Genomic DNA, 27,185 nt, shown 5'->3' with positions numbered 1-27,185 from the left:
TTATCACATCCAAAAAATCACATCCAAATATGTTTTGGTTTGAGTGGAAAACAGTTGTTATGAGACTTTTTGAATCACGTGATATTTTTCTATTTTTTGAGGAACATACAATGTAAACCAATATGGCAACTTCCTGTGCGATTCATGAAAGAAACAAATCTAAATCAAAGAAACATAGAAATGACCCTTTTTTTCCTTTTTAATAGGAGCTAGATATTGCGAAATTTTTTTTTAAGTTCAAGTTATCGATCTGTCTGTTTTTCCTTCAAAAATGCCCGATTAAAGCTGCGGAATTTCTTCAATGTAATTTATATGGGCCCATAATTAATTTCAAAACATCCTAAACTGTATGGGTTGATGAAATTGGATAATATGAGACGATACGGAGACATTAATTCTCATTTTCGTGTTTGAGAAGATATAAATAAAATTTATACAAAAATTGCCACGTTTTTAAGACAAATAAATTTAATTGGTCGAATGGTCGACGCGTTTCGGCTCTCCATTGAAGAGCCGAAACGCGTCGACCATTCGACTAATTAAATTTATTTGTCTTACAAACGTGGCAATTTTTGTATAAATTAAAACCAGGCAAAGTTACTCATTTTTTGTGATAATATAAATAAAATGTTGAAATCAATGTTATTGCATGGATATTCACCTCAAAGGTGGGCCTGGCTCATTATTTTATATTTATATTTCTAGGCTTCGTATCTCTAAGCGAGCTCAATATTTCGAAAATCAAAAATTCAATTCAATTTTTAAAATTATTGATGTGGCGGAAACCTCACTAAATTTCCGCATTTCTAGGCTAAAATCGGCACTTTTAACATCATCCTGTGTTTGTCCCTCAGAGTGATGCTGATGATGGTTATGACGTCTATTTACAATGCCTCTAATAAGAATGTTGGACTAGCCGTTTCAAAAGCAAACTCACTCTTGAGCCGAGTGGACAGGCCACTGCTCTCGTGCGTGTTGCTGCTGCGGATGTTTACGTTGGAAAAGCTACGAAGGTGAATAAATTGAAATTTCCTTTCGATCCGCTCGAGAATGTTTTGACATTCATTTTTTTTCTCTTTGACATTGACAGTGTTAATTAATTAATGTGAGCCATCTTGTCCAATTATAAAAAGAAGTGTAGCTAAAGTATATTCCCCACTCATTTCTTATCACATCCCTAGGCTTTTGTAATTCAAAATGTTCAGCTCCGGTACGCACTCGAGACACTGGACTTACAGCAACGAAAGGGAACTGTTGATGCTGCGGGAGAAATCGAACGAGCAATACGTGTCTCGATACGCCGTCGGAGGTGGCTCGAGCAACTCCCCGGATTTCCTCGCCCCTAACGAAGAGAGGCTCCTGTGCAAGTACTTCGAGTTCACTCTCCACGAGTTCTGTAAGAAGTTCAAGCCCCCGATGCCCAAGAGCGTCGTGAGCTGCTCCTTCCATTACTACAAGAGGTTCTACCTGAACAACTCGGTTATGGATTACCATCCCAAGCACATCATCGTCACGTGTGTGTTCCTCGCTTGCAAGACCGAAGAGTTCAACGTCTCCATCATGCAGTTCGTTGGCAACGTCAAGGGCGACCGTGCCAAGGCCAAAGAAATCATCCTCAGTCACGAGCTCCTACTGATGCAGCATTTGAACTATCACCTCATAGTTCACCATCCTTACAGGCCCGTCGAGGGATTCCTCATCGACATGAAGACCAGGTGCCCCAGGATTCATGATCCCGAGAGGTATAGGCTCGCCATAGAAGAGTTCCTGGATCAGATACATTTCACCGACGCTCTATTGTTGTTTTCACCTTCCCAGATAGCTCTGGCTGCCATAGCACATGCTGGACTGAAATTCAAAGAGAATCTGGTCGACTCTTACATTCTGAGCGTGTTGTTTGCGAACAGCCCAAAAGAAACCTGTCAGCATATAAAAGACGTGATCAAGAAGATGTGGGTCATGGTGAAGAGTATCGAGGCTCCCGCTAAGGAACTCGTGAAATCGATTGAGAAGAAGTTGGAGAAATGTAGGAATGAAGAAAATAACCCTAGCAGTCCGGTTTACAAAAGAAAACTGGAGAGAATGCACGAAGAAGAAGAAATAGAGCAAACTAAGAAATACATGAAGATTGCGGAACTTAATGAAAAGGCCGAGCGAGAAGTTCTTGGTTCCTCTAAAATGGACATGTGATATCGCTGGATGAATGCTTGAGAAAGTACTTATCGATATCTTTATGATATGGCTTTGTTATCTCGATAACCGTGTAAAAACTTGAATGAATCATCAGTTGAAAAAGAATATTTGAGGTCCTTATTTCTTGGAATGTTTCAGTGAAAAAAATGAGCAGTAGCCATGTTAAAACCTTCCATTGCTTAACTTGCATTCAAGGAGATGATGCACTCACATACATAATTTAAAAACTTGTAAAATAAATATGTTTAGACTAAATTTGTATATAGTGTCTTAATAACCATTATCAACTCAAAAACCATACAGTTTTTGAGTTGATAATGGTATTTAATCATCAATTCTTTAATCTTGGTGTGATAAGACCTGTATGAATGATAAACAAATAATGTCAATTTGATTTGATACGATCAAACTTTGCTTATAACAAATAAGATGTTTGGTCTCATTCCTTAACTCTTTAGAGTCCAAGACTGCCTAGATCAGTGTTTCTCAACTGCCGGGCCCTAATGTTCACACCGGGCTGCGTAATGATAATCCCTACTCTCTTAGTAACACAGGAAGCATTAGCCACCGGTGATTGGTTACTGCGAGCAAAAAAGCTGGCAAGACGTCAGCAGAGGGGCAAAACTGAATTTCAAAGTACATTGATGAAAAATGAAAGTATTTTTTATTGAATCAGTAAATGATAGCTGGGCACTCACTTTTCGAGCCATTATTATTGTCTTCTCGATACACGCGAACCACATTTGATTAAATCAGAAATGGGAACATTTTTTAGTAAATCAATAAATGACAGCAAAGATGGAAAAAAAAATCTGATGGTTTCAAACCTGATCGAACACACAACCTTCGGTAGGTGAGTCTTGTACTATAACCATTACTCTAATGGTGGATGTTGGATTCCAGCACAATTAAATGTATCTGTTAAATGTTGCTCGTAAAAATGTCACCTGGCGTCACGTAATGGTACACTCATTTCAGCCAATCAGGATGCGCTAAATTTCTGCAATGCAGCTAGAAATGTAGTGATTGTCCATAAGCCACCAGTGATTCCTTATTCACCATTAGTCGTGTTTGACCAGGCCTTCCACTTGTAAAAACAAATTAAACCGGGCCAAAAGTTGAGGACCTCTGGTCCAGATAGTATGTGTATGTTCTGGATTTGTGAAGCGTGAGGAAGAAAAGGAAAGATCTCGTCAGATGCTGAAAACCTGAAACTTGTCCAAGTTTCATAGAAAGGTGGGGGAGGGAAAAAAAGAGTAGTTAAAAAACTGGAACGAGTCTACTTTGACAGAAAAAAATAAGCTATAAAATGGTTGAGATGTTCTATTGAAGCAAATTTTGAGCACCTCTGAGTTTGCTGTAATCAGGGTGTAATTGCAGTTGCATTACAGACATGAATAATACATTATTTTAGCTCAAATTAACGCATTTGAAATGGAATTACAATGAACTCTTAGTAGTGACAAATACATTAATTACTTTTCGATGTTAGTGGACTTGATTCAAATATGCCTATTAAAGCAGTGCTTGGCAAATTAATAACGGAAAAATATTATGCCTCCTCTCATTGGTGGAGATGCAGGGTTTGGTATTGTTCCCCCAGTGGCGGAGCTGACATATAATGAATATGCATATGAATTGGCATCTGTTACCCCAACATTTCAAGTCTATCTCCGCCTATGCCACAGCTAAATGTTGGGTTGAGAATTTTTTCCTTTACTTTTCCCACATTAGTGGACACAGATGGATACAACTTCCAAAACATTTGTGTAGCCCTCAGACTTTAGTAATCAACACACATTGAAAACTTTAGATGTGATTCTAATTTATTATTAAAAGGTGACCGGGATTTGTATATTTGCGCATATATAAAAATCGGCGCAGTTTCAACTTGATTCTTGGTCAGCCATAACTGTTGTGTGGTCGTGTTTTGAAAAAGCTAATTGAAAAATTTCCAAATGAGTTTGGATCTTAACAGAATGAATCTTAATGGACAGTTTGGATCTTAAATGAGTTTATCTTAACACAATCATTAAAAGTGGATCATTTGGGTAAAATGGGGGGTCACCCTAATCATGCATCATTAACGGAAGAAATATAAGCAGAATTTTGAGAGAGAAAGCCAAACTCAAAGATGCAGTAAGATGTGTCCTTGAGCGTTTTTTACTCATGATACCCCTTTCTCTAATCAATGCTTATCCCTGGCTCCCCAAAGTAGTTTAACAAAAGATCGCTTCGAAGAACCTTAATCAGAACTGCTGTTCTGCAGCACCCCTGACAAAGGTTGTTGGCGCACCAAGGCTTTGTGCCACACAGTTTGAGAACTCCTGTAGTAAGATATTCCTATTGCGAATGGTATCAAAGCTTGCCTGTTCAAGTAAAGAAAGTAGGATCCTGTGCTTGGAACTTCGAATGATTCATATGTTGCAACCATACAAGACATCAAGAATCTCAGATTTCTGTCCACTTAATATTCTTTTATTATTTTGGATCTAATACAGCGAAACCACATTAATATAAAACCAAAAAGGCCAGAGACATTATTTCGTGTTTTCCACCCTTTAAAAAACATTTGCTCTGATATGACCAAGTGTGTTTTGTAGAAAGCGGTAGCCTATTTTGTGTTAGCAAGATTCTGAGTTATTAGGCCTGCAGAATCCAACAAGTGACTCTAAACTTTACGTCCTAATTTTTATAACCATTGTGAATAATTACATTACAGTAGACTTTCTATAATCCAGTGATGCATTAATCTGATGGGTTTTCTTCGGGCATAGAAGAGGAAAACCTGTCACTGTATGTCTGCAGAAGTTTATATTATTTAAATGGGCTTTTTTAATTGGCTTCCAGTAATCTGGTGATTTTGATAATCTGGCACACCCTGGTCCGATATGTGCTGAATTAGCAAGAGTTTACTGTAATGAAATTATAAATTGATTCTCTGCATCTGCATTATTTTATTGGGCTATTGATTATAGTTAGGAATAGTGGGCCATATAAATGAATTAATTAAGGCTTGAGAATAACTTTTGACGGCCCTCAAGTAGATGATGGACAGTTTCTGACAAGTGTAGATCTTTTCTTTTTCCGAAAAGGCCAATGAGGATCGCATGATAACTTTTTAATTCAAATGGTTGAGATTCGAGTGAGGCATGGCGCACTTCATCTCTATAAAACTGGATGCAGCAACACCAGAGAACTCTGAATATCCCTAAAAAATGCAACAATTCTAGTCTCTGTCATTTTATTCGATTAAAATTATGATGGCAGTGTCAACCAGTGCTGGACAATTCTAATTGACCAACATGCTGGGGCCAGTGTTATCCAAAAAAAATTGAAAAATTGGACTACTCTTTAAAATTTCAAATGGTAGTTTTCCAAAAAGAGAAATAACTCCAGATAAAAAGAAATTGCCTAAAAATTGAAGGATTATTTTCACCCCTCAACAAAATTCAGAGGAGTGAAACTTAATTTTGATGTGTTAATAAATATAGGTAAATTATAGGTGTGTATTAATGAACACTGAACAAGCATGTTATTTTCTTCAACCATATATCCAACTCCAGTGTAATATTTCAAGTTAGGATGGTAATTTTTTTTAGATTTGATCACCTCTGGGGTCCCTTTGTTACCAAAAGATATTTATTAGTGAGTACTAGATTTGATTGTTTCATACACATTTGACTCATCTGCATCCTCGAATTCAACAGATTTTGTAATTTTGCATGGATATCTCCAATTTGCAAGCTTATTTCAGAATTTAAGTCAAACGCCAAGCAAGATATTGAACGTTGTGATTTCTTACATTAAATATTTAAAATTTTGTAAAGAGGCGAGTAATGTTAGTATTCAGAGGTATGCGCTCAAGCTATACAACTTTCAACAAGTGATATAAAAACCTACTTGTTTTCATTTTACAATCAAATCATGATTTTAAAATTTTCAAAGAATTTCAACTTTCATTGCCAACAAAGTTTGGCAGTGGTAATATTTAGCTGATTCACACCAATTTCGTAGAGCTGGCAGTGCTAAGGTGAGAGCCTCTGCAGCTGCTCAATGTGTTCGCAGCCACAACCAATTTAACAACTTCTTCACTGTGAAGCGGTTGTTAAAGCACAGTAAAACCTCTCTTTTATAGACATTAATGGGGCAAAGAAATTGTAAAAGAAGGGGTATTGTTAACGAGTAACGAGGAATTCGAAATGCACACTGCTCCTATACAATAGATCAGATGTGATCACATCTGAGGTGTGACCATTAAGAGGAGTTTTACTGTATATGAATTCCAAAAAATGATGCTACAAGTTTGTTGTGAAAAATTGATTCATCGTTGTCAAAAGTGTTCATTGAAAAATTGTGACGTTGTATGGGGTTGATGCAAAATTGAAAATGCTATACAATAGTTTGGTTGCATTTATTTCTTAAAAAGAACTTAATGTCTCCCACTCGTATCTTTTCTTGAAATTCCACATTTTGGAACCACTGGTTTAGCAACTTGTTAGAAAACATGTTAATAATCTTTCATGTATCAATTCCATCTCATAATGACTTTTCTTCTTAGTGACATTTTTGTGTTTAACAGTTTGTTGTCTTATTAGTTGTGAAATTTTATATTTAGTTTTTATAGATTAATCAACTTTCCCCCCCCCCCAATATACACACGTAGAGTTTCATGTTTATACTTGCTATAAAAATAAGTTTCTCTTTTAGGCAGTGAAGATGGTTATACATCATATGTTTAGGCGGTACCAGGTCAAGGCCTTTCAGCTCTCAAAATATGTAGTAGCTCAATGTACCAAAAGGAAAAAGTAAGTTAATCTATTAAATGTTTGCTATAAAACTACTTTTATACCTAACTTCCATATTTTATGAAATAAGTAGCTTTCCACATTGGTGTATGCACCACACCTTTCTTAGATATAACTTATTTTCCATGTAATGCAGGGCTCAACAAACGACAAGAAAATCTAGGCATCAGAACAATTTTTCGAGAGCCAAAAAATTTATTAGAGAAAAACAGGTCTGAAATAATGTTTCTTTTGACTTTTCCCCAGCATAGTGACCCCTCCTCTTTTATGTTGGTAGATATGCTCATGTAAATCCCAAAAATTTTGTGCTGTTCTCAGACTTCAATTTAGTAACTATACAGAAAATTTTATAAATAGGTGTCAATAGCAATTTCAACTCAGGATTGAGGATTTTACCAGCCCTATCACTGTTTTATTATGCTTGACAAAGTAAAATTTTTAGAAAATGTTTGCTAAATGCTCAAAATAATTTCTGAATAGTTTAAATGCAATCAATATGTAAAAATTATACAATGATATCCATAAAGAGTCAGTTTCTTCTAGATTTTTTTTTTTTTTTTTGAAAATCAAAACTAATATTTCCTCCACATCAGTGCTATTGCAGCAGGCTTCTAAAATCATGATAGATCACCTATACCAAGGTGCCTAACCTTTTGCATTTTCTAGGCCACTTTACAGCCAAACTAACTATTTCTAGGTCATAAAAACAAACCAGACTCTTCTCAATCTTTGGTTGTGAAAGGCAGTTGAATTTCACACCGAAAATAATATTAAAACATTAGTAAACTATTTTAAAATTTTAAGATCGCTTGTTGGATAATATATTCTATGCAGACACTCCCTCCCCTTCCCTCCTGGTGTACATGGAAATTCCGGGATACAGTAAAACCTCCCCACAAGCCACAACAGCCACTAACAGGACTGCGAAAATGTGGCAGCTATTGGGGATGGCTGTTTTATTTCTGAAAACTAAAACTTGTGATCTATGTAACATTTGAAATGATCAGTTCTGTAATTGATTATAATATATTAATTGGTTAATCGACAGGGATGGAACTAGAGGGAATCAGATATGTGTCTGGGTGCTGGATGAGGAGCACAAATTTCTCCTTCTAAACTATCTTGCAACATTACAATACGGTGGCAAAATGTGTGCTTGCCTTAGCACACATTTTGAAGAAAAGAAAGCATACATAATTCCCCCCACCATAAAGTTTGGGGCAGGGGGACTCCCTTGAAAATCAGCTTAAAAATTATTTTTCTCATAGCAGTAGGCATTGGTTGTTGTTTTTTTTCAAAAGTCCAAAGTTGATGTTGTTCAGAAATCGTTTTTTGGAGGTTATCTGTGATATTAAGTCTATGAGACATGTTCGGTTCCAACAAAATATGGCAGTTGTTTAGAGGTTATCATTGTTCAAAGGTAACTGTTAGAGGAGATTTTGCCGCATATCCAAAGGCTCTTTTATAGTGTAATGGTGAAACAAAATTTCCCATTGTAAGTCTCTATGAATCATTAAGCAACATGTTAGCCCAGTTTGATAAAATTCTTTTCTGTACTAGAGGATATTCAGTGTCATAAGTTTGATACCCATTCAGTCTGTGTCACAATCTTCCCCCAAACTTGGGTGCAACAGAAATGGCAGTATGGTACAATGCTACTGCAAGAACTCCCCCATGCTGCTCTGTTCACAATCAGCTTTAACCTTTAAACTGTGCAAATAATCAAAATTATACATTTCTGTATGTGGTAGAGAAAATTTCCTTTTTTCCCTGTGTCATAAATCATCATAAAAGCAATTCAGCAGTGTACCCCCATTCCCATTCATGATCGGAAGATCATTTTAAAGTTTAAACTTTATGTCTTGATCAGAATAGCCCTTGAGTGCAGAAAATGATCATGGTACAACAAAAATAATCAAATAAGAATGAGACTATAGTTCGTTTCAGGTTAACTTTGCAGTGGAAGGAAAGCTACGAGGGAACCGCATCACACGTTGCTATGACAACGAAAGCCTTTTAACCAATATATCGATGCGCGTTCGCGGTAAGGTATAGCTTATTCTCACTGAGAAAAATCTTTTCACGTATAATGGTGACCATTTTTTTTTCTAATTTAAAATTCTTAAACGAATAAAGATCGATTCAGAACAATATTTTTTCAGTATTTTCTTCAATCATTCAAAAAATTGAAATATTTTGCATAAATGATCATCGTAAGCATCCGATATATGGGAACTATATTTTGTGGCGAAGGAATACACTCTCTACCTTTCTCTGCACTGCAAAGTTAACCTGAATTGGACTATAGTGTGTGATATTTTCATTTGTGCATACTCATTTATACATTCAGGATTTTTATTAAAAACTTTATACATGTGTCCAAAAGTTAAGGATGGAGTACTTTTTCACACATGTTGAGAAAGCCATGTTTGAATAGCAACAAACATGTGTTAGCATGTTCATTGCCATTTGTGTACAGTTTTCTCAACATCCGTAAGACTACATCTTATCCTTAACTTTTGGACATGTGTTATTTGAAAGCAAAATGATTTGTTTTTAATTATTTCAATGAATATTTCAGGCTTATCACTTGTAGCTTAGTTGGAGCCGCAGTGATTTGGAAAACTGCCAATGAGCCTAAGGTTAGTATTTCGCTTGAAGTAAAACAAAAACTCTATAATTTTGTTTTAATGAGTTTTTTGCTTTAATGAGTTTCATAATACAGTAGAACCTCCTTATAACCAATCCTACTGCCAGCTCAAGAAAATTATAACGACAGTAAAGGGTGCTTATTTTTATCTGACAAGTTTTACATTTCCTAGCAAGCTATTCAGTATCGATTGTTGTGTTGTTTTGCATAAACATGGATGTGCTGCATGACTAATACCACTCGCCAGCCAGAAAAATTATTATTAATGCAGGGAATGCGTACACATCTTTTTCAATTCAACCTAGGTTCAAGGGTGTTTTTTATTTTATACGTAATAAACATTTTTTTTTATATAATTTACTATTGTATTTTCATTGATATACATCTTGTTGCATTGCACCTCCCTATAAGAGTTATTTGTTATAAACTGGACTTTCACTAAAACAGACAACCTGCAGCCCCTATTATTACGTTTTAATGAGGTTCTACTGCACCTTTAAATATTAAACCATTTTTAGCCAATTAATCAGTTGATTTTATTTGTGTGGTTGCTTGAAAATAAAATCAAATTGTTCTACCTTATGATTAGGTGCAATTTGTTATGATTGTTATAATCCTTATAAAACAAAAAAATTATTTTGCTGTGTCTCATTTATTTTGAAAACACCCATTTTTCTCATTCAATCAGTACTATAGTGTTTCCCAACCTGTGGTTGCGAGTACTGCATAGGGGTTCTGCAGGATAATTTTCATTTACTACCATTGCGTGAATGACACATTTTGTGCTGTGAAATTGTAATTTATTCCATTTTTTGTGATGCAAATTAAAGAAAATAAATTTTTGAATTTTATGTAAGGGTGGCGTTCAAATTGACTTTCTAACACTACTTGGGGGGGGGGGGGGGTCTGCAGTGCATTGACCTTCACAACGAGGGGTCCATGAAATCAAAAAGGTTGAGAAACACAAGTCTATTACATGGCTATGATCTGCTTAGTCTCTTTCTCTTCTCTTGTGCACATGCTTCATAGTATGCAACCATATTATGTTATATCATGCAAGGCCATAGCCAGTTCCATCATTTGGGCCCGCCCCCGCCCCGGCTTTTGAAAATACACTAAAAATGGTATATATATATATATAAATGCGTACATTGAGTACATGCTCTTTGTCCCCCCCCCCCCTGAATGAATGAATGAATGAACGCCAGGGCTCTGCCACCAGACTTATCCCGTTGCCGAGATCTCTTCCAGCCCAGCTTCGTGGCAGCCCCCCACCCCGGAAAAAGTTGAAATGATGGCCCTGGCCATAGCGGAGGGGCCCTCTTAATGTGAGCAAATGACTGAAAAGGGAAAAAAGTGGGCCAAATCTATTGTTCTATCACTTCCCCCCCCCCCTGAAATGAAAGTGCTCCCCCTTAGGAAATTTCTGGCTATGGACCTGATATCATGGCTGTAATAACACAGTCAAACCTTGATAAGTCAAATGTGTGGTGGCCGACAAGAAGCAAGTTGTCATTAGTTTTATTTATATGAAATTCCGATAATAATTTTCATAATAACAGTTTTATATTTACAAATATTGTATTGGTTATTAACAAGAGTTAATCATTTTAATACGTAATTATTTGATGAGAATATTGAAAAAACAAAATATGTGGACATACATTATGAGTGTAGACAATATTTGTATAAATTAAACGCATGAACAAAAGCAAAATTATTCTGTATAAAAGAATATTCAGGGATTTTTTATTACCTCTCGTTTCATTCATGTTTGAAGATAATTAAATTTGTTAATTAATTTTAGTCACACTAATGATGTCCTTGTTCTTTTAAGATTGTTTATATGTATTCGGATGGACGTCACCACTTTCCAACAACAAACATTTTCTTGAGAATTGGATTTCCTTCCATTTTATTGATAACTTGTTCTTTTTTCTTTCTAAAGCTTTCAACTTTTGTTTCATAATTTTAAAAATCTATGCACAATTAAAATTTATACTGTCGTCGGACACTGAATCCACTTGCAATTGGGCAGAAATGGGATGATGATTTAGATGCAACCAGACTTGCAACAAATGATTTGCAAGCAGAGATGACCAAGTTCATTGTCATTGGTCAGTTTTTATCCAAAAAAAAATGTGTAGAAAGTGGGAGGTAGCAAAAGAAATAGCTTTATTTATTGGTGCCTCGCACCTTTAATTCCTCACTGTGGGGATAAATGCAACTTTTTCATTCATCTTATACCCAGTAACTTGCACTTAAAAGAAGAAAACCTCAACTTGGGAAAAATTTTAACGTTAAAGTAATATTGAAGGTTCTGGAGAAAACTTCGAGACTTAAACAGATATTCAAGTTATTGGAATTTGACTTATGAAGAATTGACTATGCATCCGGCAAGCGCACAAGACTTATGTGTGACTATTTCGTTATACGGTTCATTCAATTGAAAATTGTACTTCACAATACACAAATGAGTTCCCGTGGGTACAATTTCAAATTGAAAATGCTGTATATTAACTACTTGATACCTCAAATCATCAGAATTTTTTTATCTTTTAATGACAAAGTTTCCTTTTTGTTAATACAGTTTCATTTTCATTCAGGTTCTGCTGCAAAGGTCAAGTTCTGTTGATATGAAAACTGAATTCATGGCTGAGCCAATCACCAATATTGACACTTTGAAAAAGGTTGGTTTTGGGCTAATTCAGTGTTCCTATATATGTCATATTAAAGCTGCAGTATGGTTTTAAAAATCAAAGTATTGAAAGTTTGAGGTTTAAAATCTACAAAGATAAAAAAAAAGTTTTAAATGTTTACCTCTGCAGCTTCAGTTTGCACTGACTTAGAAACAAAGCTGGTAATATTAGCACATTAGCTTATTTTATTCTTATTTAGGCGTGGGCCTCCCAAGAGCCGGATAGTATAGGAAAAATTGGTCTGTTCTGCAAAATACAGGGAAATCCTAGAAACCTATGCAATCAATTTGACACATTGCCTTAGATCTACGCATGGTTCACACTGGCAAGACTGCTGGTGCAGAGGTGGTTTGTTTCTCAACATTGAACTTGCTTAACCACTTTTCTCTGGCAGGAAAAAAAACGATAATAAATTTTTACCCTCTTTTTTGAAGATATATGGGGTTTATACTTCTTTTCCCCATAATCCTTTGCACAAGTGGGATGAACTCTGTCATTTTAGTGCTGTGTTAACAGTTTTTGATGATTTTTCCCCCCATATAAACATTGCTATTGTGGATGAGAAACAGAGAAGATGTTTTTCATTTATCCAATGAAAGCGTTCTCAAACAATTCAAATTTATAGATATTTTATAATATACATATAATGTTGAAATTCATTCCTTGTCTTTTAAATATGTATTTTCAGAGTGAAAGCGCTGATATGAAGTCAAAGGTAGAATGCTTGATCATGAAAGTTCAGGTAATTTGTTTTCCATGAAAACTCATCAAGCCCCCAGTTGATTTCAATCTATTATTCAGCGCAATATGATTGATATTTGTTTTTTCATCTATCATAATTATAATCCTTGCCCTAAAAGTAATAATGGTGATGGATTTGATGTATTTAATTAGTGTTCACTTTATTCTTGAAACTTTGCAAGAGGAGCTGTACATGTGTATGGTAATAGATTTTCATCCCATATCACGGGAACAAATAATTTATAATTAATGTTTCATGAATTCAAATGGAGAAATTGTTTTTATAATGTTGATAATAAGTTGATAATTAAGTTAATAATTTATTTTACCAATTGATTTTTAGCAAAAAATTTTAATGATTCCTTAGATCAGTGGTTCTTAACTGGGGGTGAGGAGAGCATTTTTGGGGATGTGAGATGGAAAAAATTTTACAATGTGTTAACTTATAATAAAAGTTCAATTTTTCCAATTCTTAAAAAAGTATGAATCATACCTCATCTTTTAATTTTTGCTTGCAGAAATGTGTGACAAAATTTGCATTTCAAAGTGATTTTTTTTGTTTAGCGATAGTATTTCTTATCTTATTTTGATTGAGAAAAAATACCATTAATGAAAAAATATTTTATGGTTTATTTCCATTTGTACCTTGTGTTATTTAGCTTGCTGTGCTTAGATTTGATATTGTCATGAGCATGATTCATGGAAGACTTCGACAAATTTGTTCAAATGCTAAACAAACATTTTAATATTATTATTCTGACTGGAGTCAATAAATCATTGAATCTTTTTTTTTTATAAATTTGAAAAAAGGAGCCAAAATTAAAGTAATTGAATACATTCCATAGCCGAAAATAAATTGAGTAAAAAATTAATTAATGGATAATTACTGTGATTTAGGAAAATTGAATTTTCAAACAGATAGAAAATACATTATCCAAGGAGGTGCAGGAAGATAAGTCATATTGTTCTGGGGGTGCCGGATAGAAATAAGGTTAATAACCACTAGCTTAGATCCACCCAAAGAATATTCAGAACTGGAAACCTAGTTCACATTTAAAAAGAAAAAGAAAAGGGGATTTGGTCATTATTTTATTATAGATTAAATGAATTAGCATCTTCATCCACTCTTAAACATTCATCACCATTCTTTATCTTTATTACAATATTTATTAGCTACAAACCACTCTTTCTCTGATACTATTTTTGTTCTCTTCACTTGAAAAGAAGGGGGGGGATGGATATCTTTTATCTTTTTTTTCATTACTATTTTTACTATTGCACAGTTACCAAAGAAGAGAACTTGGGTGTCTCTTCCAATTAGACTAGTTCAAATTTAAAAAATAGTTAAAATCATGTTTTCTTTTTATTACACATTTCTTTTAAACGTTACACTTTAGGTTTCAAAAACATTTTTAAAAATTCATACAAGCATTTTAGTATAAATATATCATTTAAATCATCAGTGTGCTGCAAAAATTTTTATAATTCAATAGTAAAAAGTAAAATAGGGTAAGCATCATCTCCAATTGCATTGTTTTAAAAACTGTTAGATTCTACATCAAATGTTTCGTTGTATCTGCTTCTTCCCAATGTCTGTATTTTTTTTCTTTTTTTACCTTTCATTTTAAATATTTTTGTTCTCTGAAATGTTATGATTTACCCATTTTGTCTTTTTTGATTATCTAGGCAGATGTTTGTGCTGCATTGGAACAATATGAAGAAAGAAAATTTCGAGTTGATAGGTGGGAGAGACCTGAAGTAAGTTCTCATGACAACCAAGCACTAAATATATTTATGGGCAGTAGGATGTTCACACACACACAAAATATTGGGAAGCTGCAGTCTGGATAATGCCCAGTCTAGATTCAGCCAATGTCATGTCAGCATTGTCAACAAGCTATGCAAAAAAATTCAGTTCACTGAATTTTTCAATGAAGTTGCCATATTGCTTAACATACTTGTGTTTTTAAATATAATTTTGATGTTTTAAAGTTTATGGCACTTGCACTGATGCTGCACCTAATCATTACACTTACGTACAATAAACTCGTACTCAAGGGATAGAAGAAAGGTATTGTTATGCAGGATTTTTTTTATCATCATAAATTGTTTATATTTTTTCTATAGAAAATGTAACAGGACCAGGCAGCAATATTGTTATATAAATGTTCTGTTATAGGTGCAGACAATGAGACTCGCTTATAACCAAACACAGATATTACAAATTATTATATATATATCTGTTTTCCATCTCCCATGAATTTCGTATTGCTTGTCTATGCTATTTTGATCACTTATAATTTCAGATTTCAGCAAAGTATGCCTGTAGCAAATTTTCTACATATTTTCAAATATGGAATTGTCACAATATTCTTTGGAATCTAAATCTTCGTATTTGTGAATTTACCTTTCTGCAACTGATAATTTCTACTTTCTTTCCTTGGGAGATATTCTAGTAGGACTGTTTTGGGTACTGTAAAATCCAATTTTGTTTCTTTCCTCCCCCCTCCCCCGCTTTTCTCTGTTAAATCTTATTTTGTTTGCAAAGAGCCTCATTAAGGAGAAAGGATTGAGGTTGTTTATTTTCAAGAATCTTACCTACAAACTACCTTTAATGGGCATTCGCCATTCTCGAGCTAGTTTCGGACGGTGATTTGTGAGGTATCGAGAAAATTCAGTATTACTCAGTGGGTGACGTGCAGTGTGACATCAGTATTATCACTACAGCCAATATTTATCACCTATATTCTATATGACTTTTTTTAAACAATTTGTCATCCCTTTGAACAGGAAACTGGTTTTTCTTCTCTCCATAATATGACCACTAGGGTATAAAGTCTTTTTATCTCAGATTACTGAAAAATGTGTATCATGCGTGTAAAATGTTTTATTTTGCTTAAACCCATTATTTTAAAGCAGGTACAGATGTAACGAAGTTCACGTATAATGAATAGTTTCACTGTTTTTTCCCATTTCATTATAAGTGGATTTGTAATTAGGTCCCAAAAATACCCAATTCTGACATTGTCTTCCTCTGCTGAGAAAAAACTACCTCTTTTGTGGTAAACCAGAATCGAGGATAAAGCAAAGTAAAGAGAGGCTTTTCAAATAAAAATAAGTTATCATTGAGTATCATTCAATGTCACAAAAATGTGATACAAGCTGTATGTATTGATAAAGTGAGCAAGTTAATATGTGGCTGCTTGTGTGTGTACTACTCTGATGGCTCTGTAAAATAAGAAAATAATTGCAGGGTGGTGGAGGCATTACGTGTATATTAGAAGATGGTGATGTGTTTGAAAAAGCTGGTGTAAATATATCTGTTGTACACGGAACCTTACCTGCTGCAGCTGTTCAGCAAATGCGTTCCAGGTATGATCAGGCCTTTCTCGGAATAAAATTTGTGCATTTTAATGACATTCTTGCATGTATAAGCAAAATTTGTGCTTTCCTCAGAATCATTGTTTTATCTCACTAATAATTTGTTTCTATAATTTTTTCTCTTTTTAACTAATAACAATGTTTTTCTTTTATTTGTTTATCAACAAAATAACCGTAGTATACTTATATAAACTATTAGCAAAAGTATAAAATATGTTTATGAAACAAATTGTACCTTGAGCTTTAGAGCATAATTCAGTTCAGAGCATTCTCAAAGAAGGAATGCTTCGTATTAAAAGAAAAATATTCATCATAGACTAGTTGTTCATCATAATTGCTCATCGTAGATTATGATAAATGTTCATCACAGTATTTGAAGTATGCAAATTATAAAATTTATTTGCAAAGTATAATTTATTCATGAGTTTTTATGCTAATAGGGGAAAACAGATATCCGAGAAAACAAAATTGCCATTTTTTGCTGCTGGTGTTAGCTCAGTAATACATCCAGTAAGTATATGATTGGGATATGCAATCTGTTTTCTTATGTAAAATGTCAAGCATTTTGATTTCTATGCTGTGCACATGATCACACAGGGCTGGACAAATCTATTGCCCTTTATACCTAGGGGCGTGTAAAAATTTCTACCAGGCATGTATTTTTATTTTCAACCACATGCCCAACACTGGCATATAGTTTACTGATTTGGGCATGATTATTTTAAGTTGCATGCCCAGTTCTGGTATGTAAATTTCTGGAACTTTGTCCACCCTGGAACACATATGCACCCTGTTAACATTCCCTGTAGAGAGCAGGGTATTTACTTCTTGTTAACTATACATTCCACTTTTAAACATGCCTCTGGGGAATTTCTAATGAATTGGTACATGAAAAAATGAGTGTGTGTATATGTGTGTGGCCAAAAATTATTTATATTAAAGTTATGCTTGTATCATGTTATACTCGTGCTGCCATCTGTCTACTGGTGTAGGATATTTACCAATAGCCATATTTTATATCCACTCGTTCTTTCGCTTTTGCTGGTAACTGTTTAGTACTGTAGCATCTAACTATGCAGTTTGAATCATAGTTTATTCATCAGTATCATTTCTAGTCATTTGAACTCAACTTTAATTTTAACTTGAATTAATGTCTCTAATAGCCATAACCCACCGTCTACAGTTAACTTGTATGTTGAATGTTGAAACCAGTATTGTACGATTCTGTACTCAGTGGGTCAGTTAACTGATTAAAACTCAGCTATTAATTTACTGGTGTGATTATGGCAGATGAAATAGCCTGTGAAGATTAGCACTTGTGAAAATTGTGGATTTGTATTGTGATCTTGAAGTCTTGTAAGCATTTCAAACCATAAGATGTTGCTAATGAGTTGCATACTGCTTCATAATTAATCCTATAATCTGATATCAATAACCAATAAAAACAACCTTGAATGTGTTCTAGTGATTTTTGCAAAAAAAAAAAAATCCAAAATGCATTTTTTTTAAAGTGATAGAGTCTATCACAGTACTGTCAACCCTTGGTTTATAAGCAGTTTTGTTTAGAAACAACAAAAGATGATTCGGTTTACAAACTAGTCTTGATTTATGAACACAAAACTGTTTAAATCCTGGCATATTTCAGAAGTCTGAAATTACAGTTTTTCTCTCTTGATAGAAGAAGGGGTTTGGTTGAGGAATAATATTTCATCAGATTAAAGTTCTGCCACCAGACATGGCTCTTCTTATTCAGCCTTTAGATCAGCAGATCATTTTAAACTGTATGAAGCTCTGTAAAAAGAACTTTTTCAAAGATGTTTTGCAATAATTTCTGACATAGAACTAATAGTCAGTAACTTCTGGAAACATTATTTTATCATTCTACATTACATAGTTATTTAAAAAAGCTTGGCAGCAAAGTGCTTTACAGCACCATCAATTTGGTTTAGAGTATACTATGGTCAGATAGTGTTGCAAGTGGAGATTTCTGAATCTTTGATACCAAGATTATAGATGATACATATTCATGAAACCAGACTTTGCCCCTCTATTTGCATTTCCTCTCTTTCGAATCATGGTAATCATTTCAGTGTTGATTTAATGGTTGTCATTGGTTGTGCATGGGAGCTGGTGTAAAAGTTCCACTTGAAATCTTTGGAGTCCCAGGAATGGATTAATTCATTTAACATTGATTCCCATGGGAAAAATTATTTCGGTTTGTGAACAATTTGGTTTACGAACGGACGTCGGGAACAAATTAGGTTCGTAAACTGAGAGTCAACTGTACCATGGGTGATAAAAATTTAAATAAGATTTTTATTACTGTTACTGTATATATATTTTTCAAACTGAAACTAAATTTAACACATCCAACTATATTCTTTAAATGTACGAAATTCAGCTGAATTTTTTTTTTTTTTTTTTTTTTGCTGTTTCAGAGAAATCCAAATGTTCCTACAATCCACTTTAACTATCGATATTTCGAAGTCACTAATGAAGATGGATCGACTACATGGTGGTTTGGTGGAGGTACTGATATGACACCATACATACTAGATGAAGATGATGCTAAGCATTTTCACTTGACTCTAAAAAATGCTTGTGACAAGCATGATTCTTCCTATTATAGTCGATTCAAAAAGTGGTGCGATGAATATTTTTTCATAAAACACAGAGGTAAATAGTGATTTTCACTCTTTCCTCTCTTTTATGTTATTTTTATGGAAATTCAGTGATATGAATGGCTTTCTGGCTGATGGATCATCGTATACGGAAATAGCCTACTTACTGGAGGTTTCCCCAGCCCCAGTGGCTCCATCGTCTAACTGTAATTATGATGGCGATCACTGTAATTAGAGATGATGCAAAAATATGGTAACCCTTCAGCCTGAAAATGAAATTCGGACCAGATTATGGAAATCGTCCAGTGGTTTTTAAAATTTTCTTATAGTCAGACCTTGGTGTAAGGCAAGATTGCTCAAGCTTTAGGAGAATAAGAGTCAACTCATTGGTTTTAAAACGTGTCGCGAGCCACTTGGGTGATGTAGAACTGCACTGTGGGCCACTTAAGTGATCTTGCTCTGGAACTTAGCCAATGTCACTTAAGTGATCTCTAAATGTGCCATAGGTCATTTGAGTTATCTGTAAATGTGCCTGGGTTGCTTGAGTTATCTTTTATTGTGCCTGGGTTGCTTGAGTTATCTGTCAATGTGACGCGGGTCACTTAAGTGCCTGGCCGTATGCTGCTGGCCACTTAGGTTATCTGGAACTATATTGAGGGTGACTTGAGTGATGTGCAACTGCACTGTGGGGCCATGTAAGTGCTCTAGAAATCTTGTGATGATCATGATACAGTAACACCTCCAAAGACAAAGAAAAAAAAGTGATATTTGAAAACCTGCTATAATTGATAACTTTATCTTTATCATTATGTCAAATTTTTAATATTGGTTGTAATAAAAGCCCAAAGTATTCAAGTGTGCATTGTAACGGGAAGGGAGGGAGGGAGGGGAATTACTACATTTATACAAATTTTTATAAAAGTTGATAAATACAAAAAGTGGAAAAAAAAAATGTTTTTCTATGTTAACTCCAAAATTTAAGTTTTCAATCAGCTTTTTCAAAGCTTAAAGTATGAAGTTATGAAATTTTCATTAATGACATTAAAAATTTATTTATTTTTTTTTTTCCTTATTTCAGTTTACTACATTGTCATTATTTTATTTATTAAATTTTTTGCCATGTTTTTTGTACTACAACAACAGTTTATAATCTATAGGTGAGTGCAGGGGAATTGGTGGGATCTTTTTCGATGATGTAGATACACCCAGCCAAGAAGAGTGCTTTAATTTTGTCTCAGTAAGTTTTAAATATATTCAGCTTCTCTTTTCCCTAACTGTTGCTGAAATTGCTTTGAAACTTTTTTCCATAGTTCAGTCAGTCTAGCACAGGTGGCAAACTTCGCCTCCCTCATTTACCATTCATGCCATCTGTGATCCGATGCCCCCTCCCATTCAAAGATCCTGTATTTGCTTGTATGGTCAAAGCTTCTAATATTAGTTTTGATTCTGTTCTGTTCGTTACTGTCACTTTCATCTATCTCTCGATGATACTAAATACTCAAGTTTGAGAAATGTCTAGTCGATACTCAAATTCACAATATCCTCTCAGTCCAAGGAAATTTTACTAATTTAGTGTGCTATGTGTGTTTCAAATATTTGTTCTTTGCCTTAATCTCTCTGCATTGTTCTATTTCTAAAAATTAGTGATAGCTTCATTGCTTTTCAGTTGGTGTATGTCTACACATGCTACTGATTCCTGCTCGATTTTTTTTATACCAAATGCTTTGTAATGGTTATCTACCAGCTATATGGGGTGCATAGTTAACAGCACACACCGCAAATTACTGGCGAACTGTTGATCTTAGAAGCATACTTTCCATTAGAAAAAGTATTGAAATAACGCAAAGTACTCAGAGATGTCATTCATATTGCAAGGAGTTGTATAGTTATATAAAATTTAAAAAAATTAGTCTGCCCTAAATTTCTATCAGAAAGTTTTCCCTGTCTCTCCTGAAACCAACCAAAAAATCTTCATTTTCAAGTGCAGTATTTGCTGGGATATTTGAATTCAAAAAACAGAGGGGGGAACAGGATAAGTGAGAGGTAAAATACATTTTACTTCTCTTCATTTTTTGAATTAAAATTAGCCTTAATAGAGACAGAGCAACAACTTTCTAATTAGGTTTTTGAGCACAGGGTGTCCGTATTAAAAGTAAAATTTTTTATTTTAGTAATTATACAGCAATATGAATGACTTATCTGAGGTCTGTACATTAGTTGTATATGTATGTAGATACTTTTTCTAATAGGAAGTAAGTTTCTAGGATCAACGGTTTGTCAGTAATTTATGGTGCATGCACCCTGTATGTGTATATGTATAAGGTTTTCAATTTCTTAATGTTCAAAACATTCGTACAAACACCTGATTATGAACATCTGTTAACATTCATAAAATTAATTTTATTTTTAAATTTAAAAAAAAAAAAATGTTTTTCCTTGTTGCTATAAATAGGTTTTCTAGCTGTATCATTGTAGTTTGTTTTAATTTCTTTTTACATTACAAAATTTAAATACATTCATTGCTGATTTTAACATATCACTGTATTTACAGAGTTGTGCCAACAGCGTTTTGCCAAGCTATATACCAATAATAGAGAAGAACAAAGAAAAAGGTTATTCTTATGCTGATAGACAATGGCAGTTACTGAGACGAGGAAGGTGATAAATTTTTTCCCCTTCCCTCTACTAAATTAATTAATGTTGTACATTGAATGGTAAGTATTGGCATGATTATAGGGAATTTCTTTAGAATTTTAAATAAATTGATGGACATTATGCTTCCATTTGGGTGTAGTTGTCCATTTTGATGAGATACTCACCTAAAGTGCCAAAAGATGCATAGAGCCGCCGCAAGTTTGATACCCAGTTCATCCTTGTCAGAAACTTTCTAGACACTGGGGTACAACAGAAACAATGCCATTGACCACAGAAAAAGATTTCTTCCTTAGGGAGTCCCACGCCGAGTGGTTAGCACACCCAGTTCATGGGCGTACCCAGCAAGGGATAGTGGGGGGCAGTGCCCCCTCCCCATCCTAAAAGAGAAATTAAAGTGTATTAATTGATGCACAGCACAGGCGTATCAATTTAGTATCTGTGAGTTACCCATATCTAGTTCAGATCCTTGGTACGCCCTTGAACCTCTTGGTGAGTATAAAAAAAGTCTGCCATTCAGAATCAGCAAGAACTTGTAGGTCCCGGTCTAATTAGCCCTTGTGTGCCAAAAATTATTGTGGTGCAACAAAAATGTTCATTGATGTGCTTCTAATTTAAACAAAACTACTCAGTTAAAGAAACTGGTAGAAATGTTTGTGGTGATGGAGTGCTGTTTAATATCTGTTTTCCATATTGAAAGTGAAAGGGGGGGAGGAGCATCTTGGTTTTTGTGTTCATAACAATGATAGGAAATCATAAGGATTTTGATGGATGGCAATTTACGTACATTCATTGTTTTTTATTTTATTTATTATCAGTTTTATATGTGACATTTTTTTTCATAGTATTTCAAAATGGTTGGTATCATTTGGTATAGTATGAACACCTGAGTAAAGGCTGCTGCACACTACTCTGACATGAGACCACATTACACCAGAATAGTGTGTAACGATCTTAAGAGTCAAGGAAACAGTTATTTTCCGGATATTATGCTGCAGTGAACTCGGAAAGAAAAGTCATCATGTCTCCGTCAGGACTCGAACCCATGCCCTCTTGCATACCGAGCAAGCATGCTACTATCTACACCACTTTTCTTTTCGACTATGACTTTTCTTTCCGAGTTCACCTCAGCATAATATCCGTAAAATAACTGTTTCCTTGATATCTCGGGCTGAGAAAAAAACCATCTATCTCACTCTAGATCTTGAAAGTATTAAGAAGTCACCAACGAATAAAGCAAAATACATGAAAAATACAAAAACTCCTAATGCATTTCGACACACAGTGGGTACGTCTTCAGAGGAAAAAATATTTAACCACTAATCACATGCTGACAGAGGATCCCACTTGGGTTGAATATCAAATCTTAACTCTTGGTTGCTCAACAGAAAAAGTACTTCTGTTCACTTCAAATGTCAGCCATTACAGATAGGTCACTCAAAGGAAATGTAGTCATACTACGATCCAACACACTCACTAAAAATCAAACCGATTCTCAAAAAGTTTAACTTAACAACCATAGATGTGTCGACTAAAACCTTAGGTGTCATGCCCCCTAAAGATGCTATCACAGAATAAACAGTGGGGCATTTATTACATTCCATGTGGTGATTGCTGTCTTGATTATATAGGACAGACAAGAAGACCCATAAAAGCAAGATTAAATGAACTCGTTGTGTTAAGAATCAGGAATGTGAAAAATAGACCATCGTCGCTCACTGTTGGCAAGAGGTCCATAGATTCAAATTTCAAGCAGCGAGAGTTTTTCACTAAGTCAAGTCCACAGTTGATTTAGATTTCTACGAAGGCACATACATTCGGGCCTTCAAAAATAAACTAGTAAATGATAATAAATCTACATCCCCGATCGCAACACCATGTCTTAAATTCATTTCGAGCAGGAATTCTAAGAAAATTCGAATAGACCAATCGGATAGTACTATTCCGCAAGCGTCCAATCAGGATACTGCATTAGTATCATACACAGGCTCTCAGCTACATTCTGACCACAGTGTTTGAAGTGAGCAGACATACTTTTTCCACAGAGCAACCAAGAGTTAAGATTTCGTATTCCCAAGTGCGATCCTCGGTCAGCGTGATTAGTGGTTAAATATTTTTTTTCCTCTGAAGACTACACTCACTATGTATTGAAATGCATTAGTTGTTTTTTTTTTATGGTGTATTTGCCTTATTTGTTGGTGACTTCTTAATATTCTTTGGCATTCAAAGTCTATCTACTCTTTCAGATCTTAAGAGTGTTCATCAAAATCATGATTCTCATAATTTCTCTTTTCTTTCTTTTTTTTTTTTTTTTGCTTCATTCTTGAAAGGTACGTTGAGTTCAATCTAATCTATGACAGAGGGACAAAGTTTGGCTTGATGACACCCGGGGCAAGATATGAAAGTATCCTAATGTCCCTTCCTCCATTTGCTGTAAGTTTTCCAGAATAATTTATCATAGCAATCATATAGAAAAAATTATAACAAATATTTTTTCTGTCATGAGTTTTAAAAACATTTATTTCATACTTTTCATAAAATCTTCGTTGTATGTATACTGAATGAGGCAATTATGAGTAAACACAGTTATGTAGTTAGTATTTTCATTTCACATGCAAAAAATATACAGTGTCCTGAAATAAAATTTTCCCTTCTAGACAACTTCAAAATTGAGGGGTAATTTTCAGTTGTTTCCCGCCCTTGTGTAGGTTCCAAAGGGGAGTTGGCTTTCATAGTGAAGAGAGTGATCATACAATATTCCCCAACAATACATATTCATTCTAATATTATGCTCACTCCGAATTAAGCATTTGCTGCCAGTTTATGTGTGTAGACATCAAAACTATGAATTTCCTACAGACATCTTTTACATACATTAAATATGTTGTAAAATTACTTTGTGAACAAAAAGCATGCATAATAGAACTCTTATAATAAAAGTGATACTCAAGTGACCAGGTGAACATATCATTGCAAAACAATTATCGTTATAAACAGATTATATTAACACTATGAAAAGTGCATTAGAACCAGAAAGTAGTAGTATTATATGGGGTGTCCTGTAAGTCTTAATTCTGGTTTTATCTCATCAATCGTTCGTTATAAAGGTATGGTTCCAATTTAAAGAATGCACAAAATTTGTTCAGAAATCACCCTTTGCCAGTTTTAAGAGTGAAAATACTGCAGTGTTGCCAAATGAAAAAATTAACTTCTTTGTATGGACAACCTGTTCTAAAAACCTAATTATAAAAAGTTTTCTGTCTCTCCTGAGGCCAACAAAAAAATTTCATGTTTCTAAGTACAGTATTCTCTGGGATATTTGAATTCGAATATCGAAGAATAGTTGGGAAAGAACAGCATAAACTAACAAACAATACTTTTTTCCTCGTTTATGGTGTTCTTTCCCAACTTTCCTCTGATTTTTAATTCAAATTATCCACAGAAAACATTGTACTTGAAAACATGAAATATTTGTCTGCCTCAGGAGAGACAGAAAAACAACTTTATAATTAAGTTTTTTAGAACAGCTTGTCCCTATAAAGAATTTTTTTTATTTGGTGAAACACATTGTATTTTCACTCTTAAAACTGGTACAGGATTTTTGAACACATTTTGAGCATTTTTTGAATTGTAACTATACCTATACGATGAACGGTTGAGGAGTTAAAAGCTGTATCAGGACTTACAGGACACCCTGTATAGATGTGTTGTTGATATAGATGATAGCTTTACATAAGATTTTCACTGTATGACCCATATCTACCTATTCAAAGGTAATCTTCTAATGGCTGTAACTTATAATAGAACCTTGTTAACTTCTCAAACTGAAGGAACCAAGAAATGTTTTTTACATTCATCAAATTTTGTTATCAAAAAATTAAGTTGCCAAAGTCAATCGCAATCTACCAAATTCTGCTTAAAAGCATGAGTCAGTGCAAAAATGTTTCAATTGAATAAAGTCAATCAGTTGAATGTAGTGTTTATTTGATTTTATGTATGTCTTTTCAGAAATGGGAATATTGCCACTCACCAAAGATAGGATCAAAAGAACACAAATTAACTGAAGTTCTTCGTCAGCCAAAAGAATGGGTGTGAGCTTCCAGATGTACACTGTTCAACATGACACTGGCTTTGGAGAAAAAAATATATACAAAGCTTTCTTTTTTTTCGTTCAGTTATGCTTTAGTTTTTTTGTTTTTGTTTTTTTTTATGTTTTAATTTATACATGTTTGTTTATTTAAAATGATTATTAAAGTTATATTTATTTTCTTCATTTTTACATATCATTACTTAACCATTACTTATGATATGTTACGATTGAACTATAGCATCTTTGTGAAGTGCCAGTCCACTTTGCACATTTCTTAGACCTGAGACACTGGCCCTTTCGCAAATATCCTACTATCCAAATATGGATTGCAACATATATATTTTCAGAAAAGCTATCATCATATTTTTAAAGTAATTTTTGAGTTATCAATGCAAGAAGGTTTCAGTGCCATTATTCAGTGTTCTGGATATCTTACTCCTTCGATGGACATCTGTAAATAAATTTGATTCTGGTTCCAGTCTCTCAGAATAAACACATAATATGTGCATTTATCTGCGTGAAAAAAAAATTACCCCCTCCCTCCCCACAAAATTTGTTGGTGTGTGCATGTGGTGCTAACTTTTAAAGAAATTCCTTATTCATCACCCTATAAGTTATGGGAAAAAAAATTGTGCATATTGTTTTGTACATTTTAATTCCACCAGTGGAGTTAATCATCTCATCAGGTGTGCACAACCCTTTCAGTCAAAATATGCAGTATTTCTGCTGCTCGCATGGCAGAAAGCCTGGGCGGAGATATGGTGGGGGCACCCCCGCATCAATGACAGAGCCAACTGCTCTGAATGCATACATATCCATTGACATCAATATCGTCTATTCAGTCTCCCAAACCTGCCTATGCCAAAAAAATTGTATACACAGAGTGACCATGTGACTCATATTTTACGGGCATTCCTATAATTTTAGCCATCTTAACGTTTTTCATGAAATAACCCATTTTTTTTAACAAAGTTTAATTTCTGAAATTAAGATTATGTTCATTATTTATAGATTATATTATGATAATTATGAATCTGTCGTAATTGGTTATATTCATATAAATATATTGACCTCACATATTTGTCACACATGTACTTTTTGTATGAGTAATTTTTCGAATTACATTTTCGCCCATTGCAACTTGCAGTAGCCTTTTATTTTCCCGCTAATGGCAAATTTTGGTGGTAGTTGGCAACTTTACTTGCTTTTGACAGTGTTTCAGCCATTACTGACCACTTTGCTGGCCTTTCACAATTTTTTGGGGTGTAATTGGCAATTTCACTTTCTTTTGACTTCTTTTTTTTTTTTTGCTGTAACTGGCAACTATACTTGCTTTTGACCATTTTTTTA

At 34.3% G+C, this 27,185-nt stretch overlaps 2 protein-coding genes across 2 annotated transcripts; both read left to right on the top strand.

Moving 5' to 3' along the window:
- The first annotated feature begins 938 nt into the window (after positions 1-938).
- CycH (cyclin H) lies at positions 939-2,448 on the top strand. Its single transcript, XM_089244424.1, has 2 exons — positions 939-1,013; positions 1,182-2,448. Exon 2 carries the CDS (start codon positions 1,198-1,200, stop codon positions 2,188-2,190), a length of 993 nt encoding a protein of 330 aa, XP_089100550.1. The 5' UTR covers positions 939-1,013; positions 1,182-1,197; the 3' UTR covers positions 2,191-2,448.
- Positions 943-26,018, top strand: Coprox (oxygen-dependent coproporphyrinogen-III oxidase). Its single transcript, XM_089244423.1, has 13 exons — positions 943-1,013; positions 6,904-7,001; positions 9,583-9,643; positions 12,258-12,341; positions 13,039-13,092; positions 14,778-14,849; positions 16,345-16,463; positions 16,913-16,982; positions 18,911-19,148; positions 20,251-20,330; positions 21,645-21,751; positions 24,076-24,178; positions 25,754-26,018. The coding sequence occupies exons 2-13, from the start codon at positions 6,913-6,915 to the stop codon at positions 25,838-25,840; spliced, it is 1,164 nt and encodes a 387-aa protein (XP_089100549.1). The 5' UTR covers positions 943-1,013; positions 6,904-6,912; the 3' UTR covers positions 25,841-26,018.
- The last annotated feature ends 1,167 nt before the right edge of the window (positions 26,019-27,185 follow it).

Source organism: Pholcus phalangioides, unplaced genomic scaffold, assembly GCF_987345545.1.
Source record: "Pholcus phalangioides strain wild (caught in Gottingen) unplaced genomic scaffold, Ppha-v1.0 ptg000015l_1, whole genome shotgun sequence".
Lineage (NCBI taxonomy): Eukaryota > Metazoa > Arthropoda > Arachnida > Araneae > Pholcidae > Pholcus > Pholcus phalangioides.
Note: the sequence above shows the minus strand (reverse complement) of the source record. Positions and strands in the feature narration are given on the sequence as shown.

Excerpts from the sequence above, each read along its gene's own strand:
- CycH (XM_089244424.1), top strand. The coding sequence starts at position 1,198 with ATGTTCAGCTCCGGTACGCACTCGAGACACTGGACTTACAGCAACGAA.
- Coprox (XM_089244423.1), top strand. The coding sequence starts at position 6,913 with ATGGTTATACATCATATGTTTAGGCGGTACCAGGTCAAGGCCTTTCAG. Across the intron at positions 7,002-9,582 it reads CAATGTACCAAAAGGAAAAA|GCTTATCACTTGTAGCTTAG; the intron begins GTAAGTTAATCT and ends TGAATATTTCAG. Across the intron at positions 16,983-18,910 it reads TTAGCTCAGTAATACATCCA|AGAAATCCAAATGTTCCTAC; the intron begins GTAAGTATATGA and ends TTGCTGTTTCAG.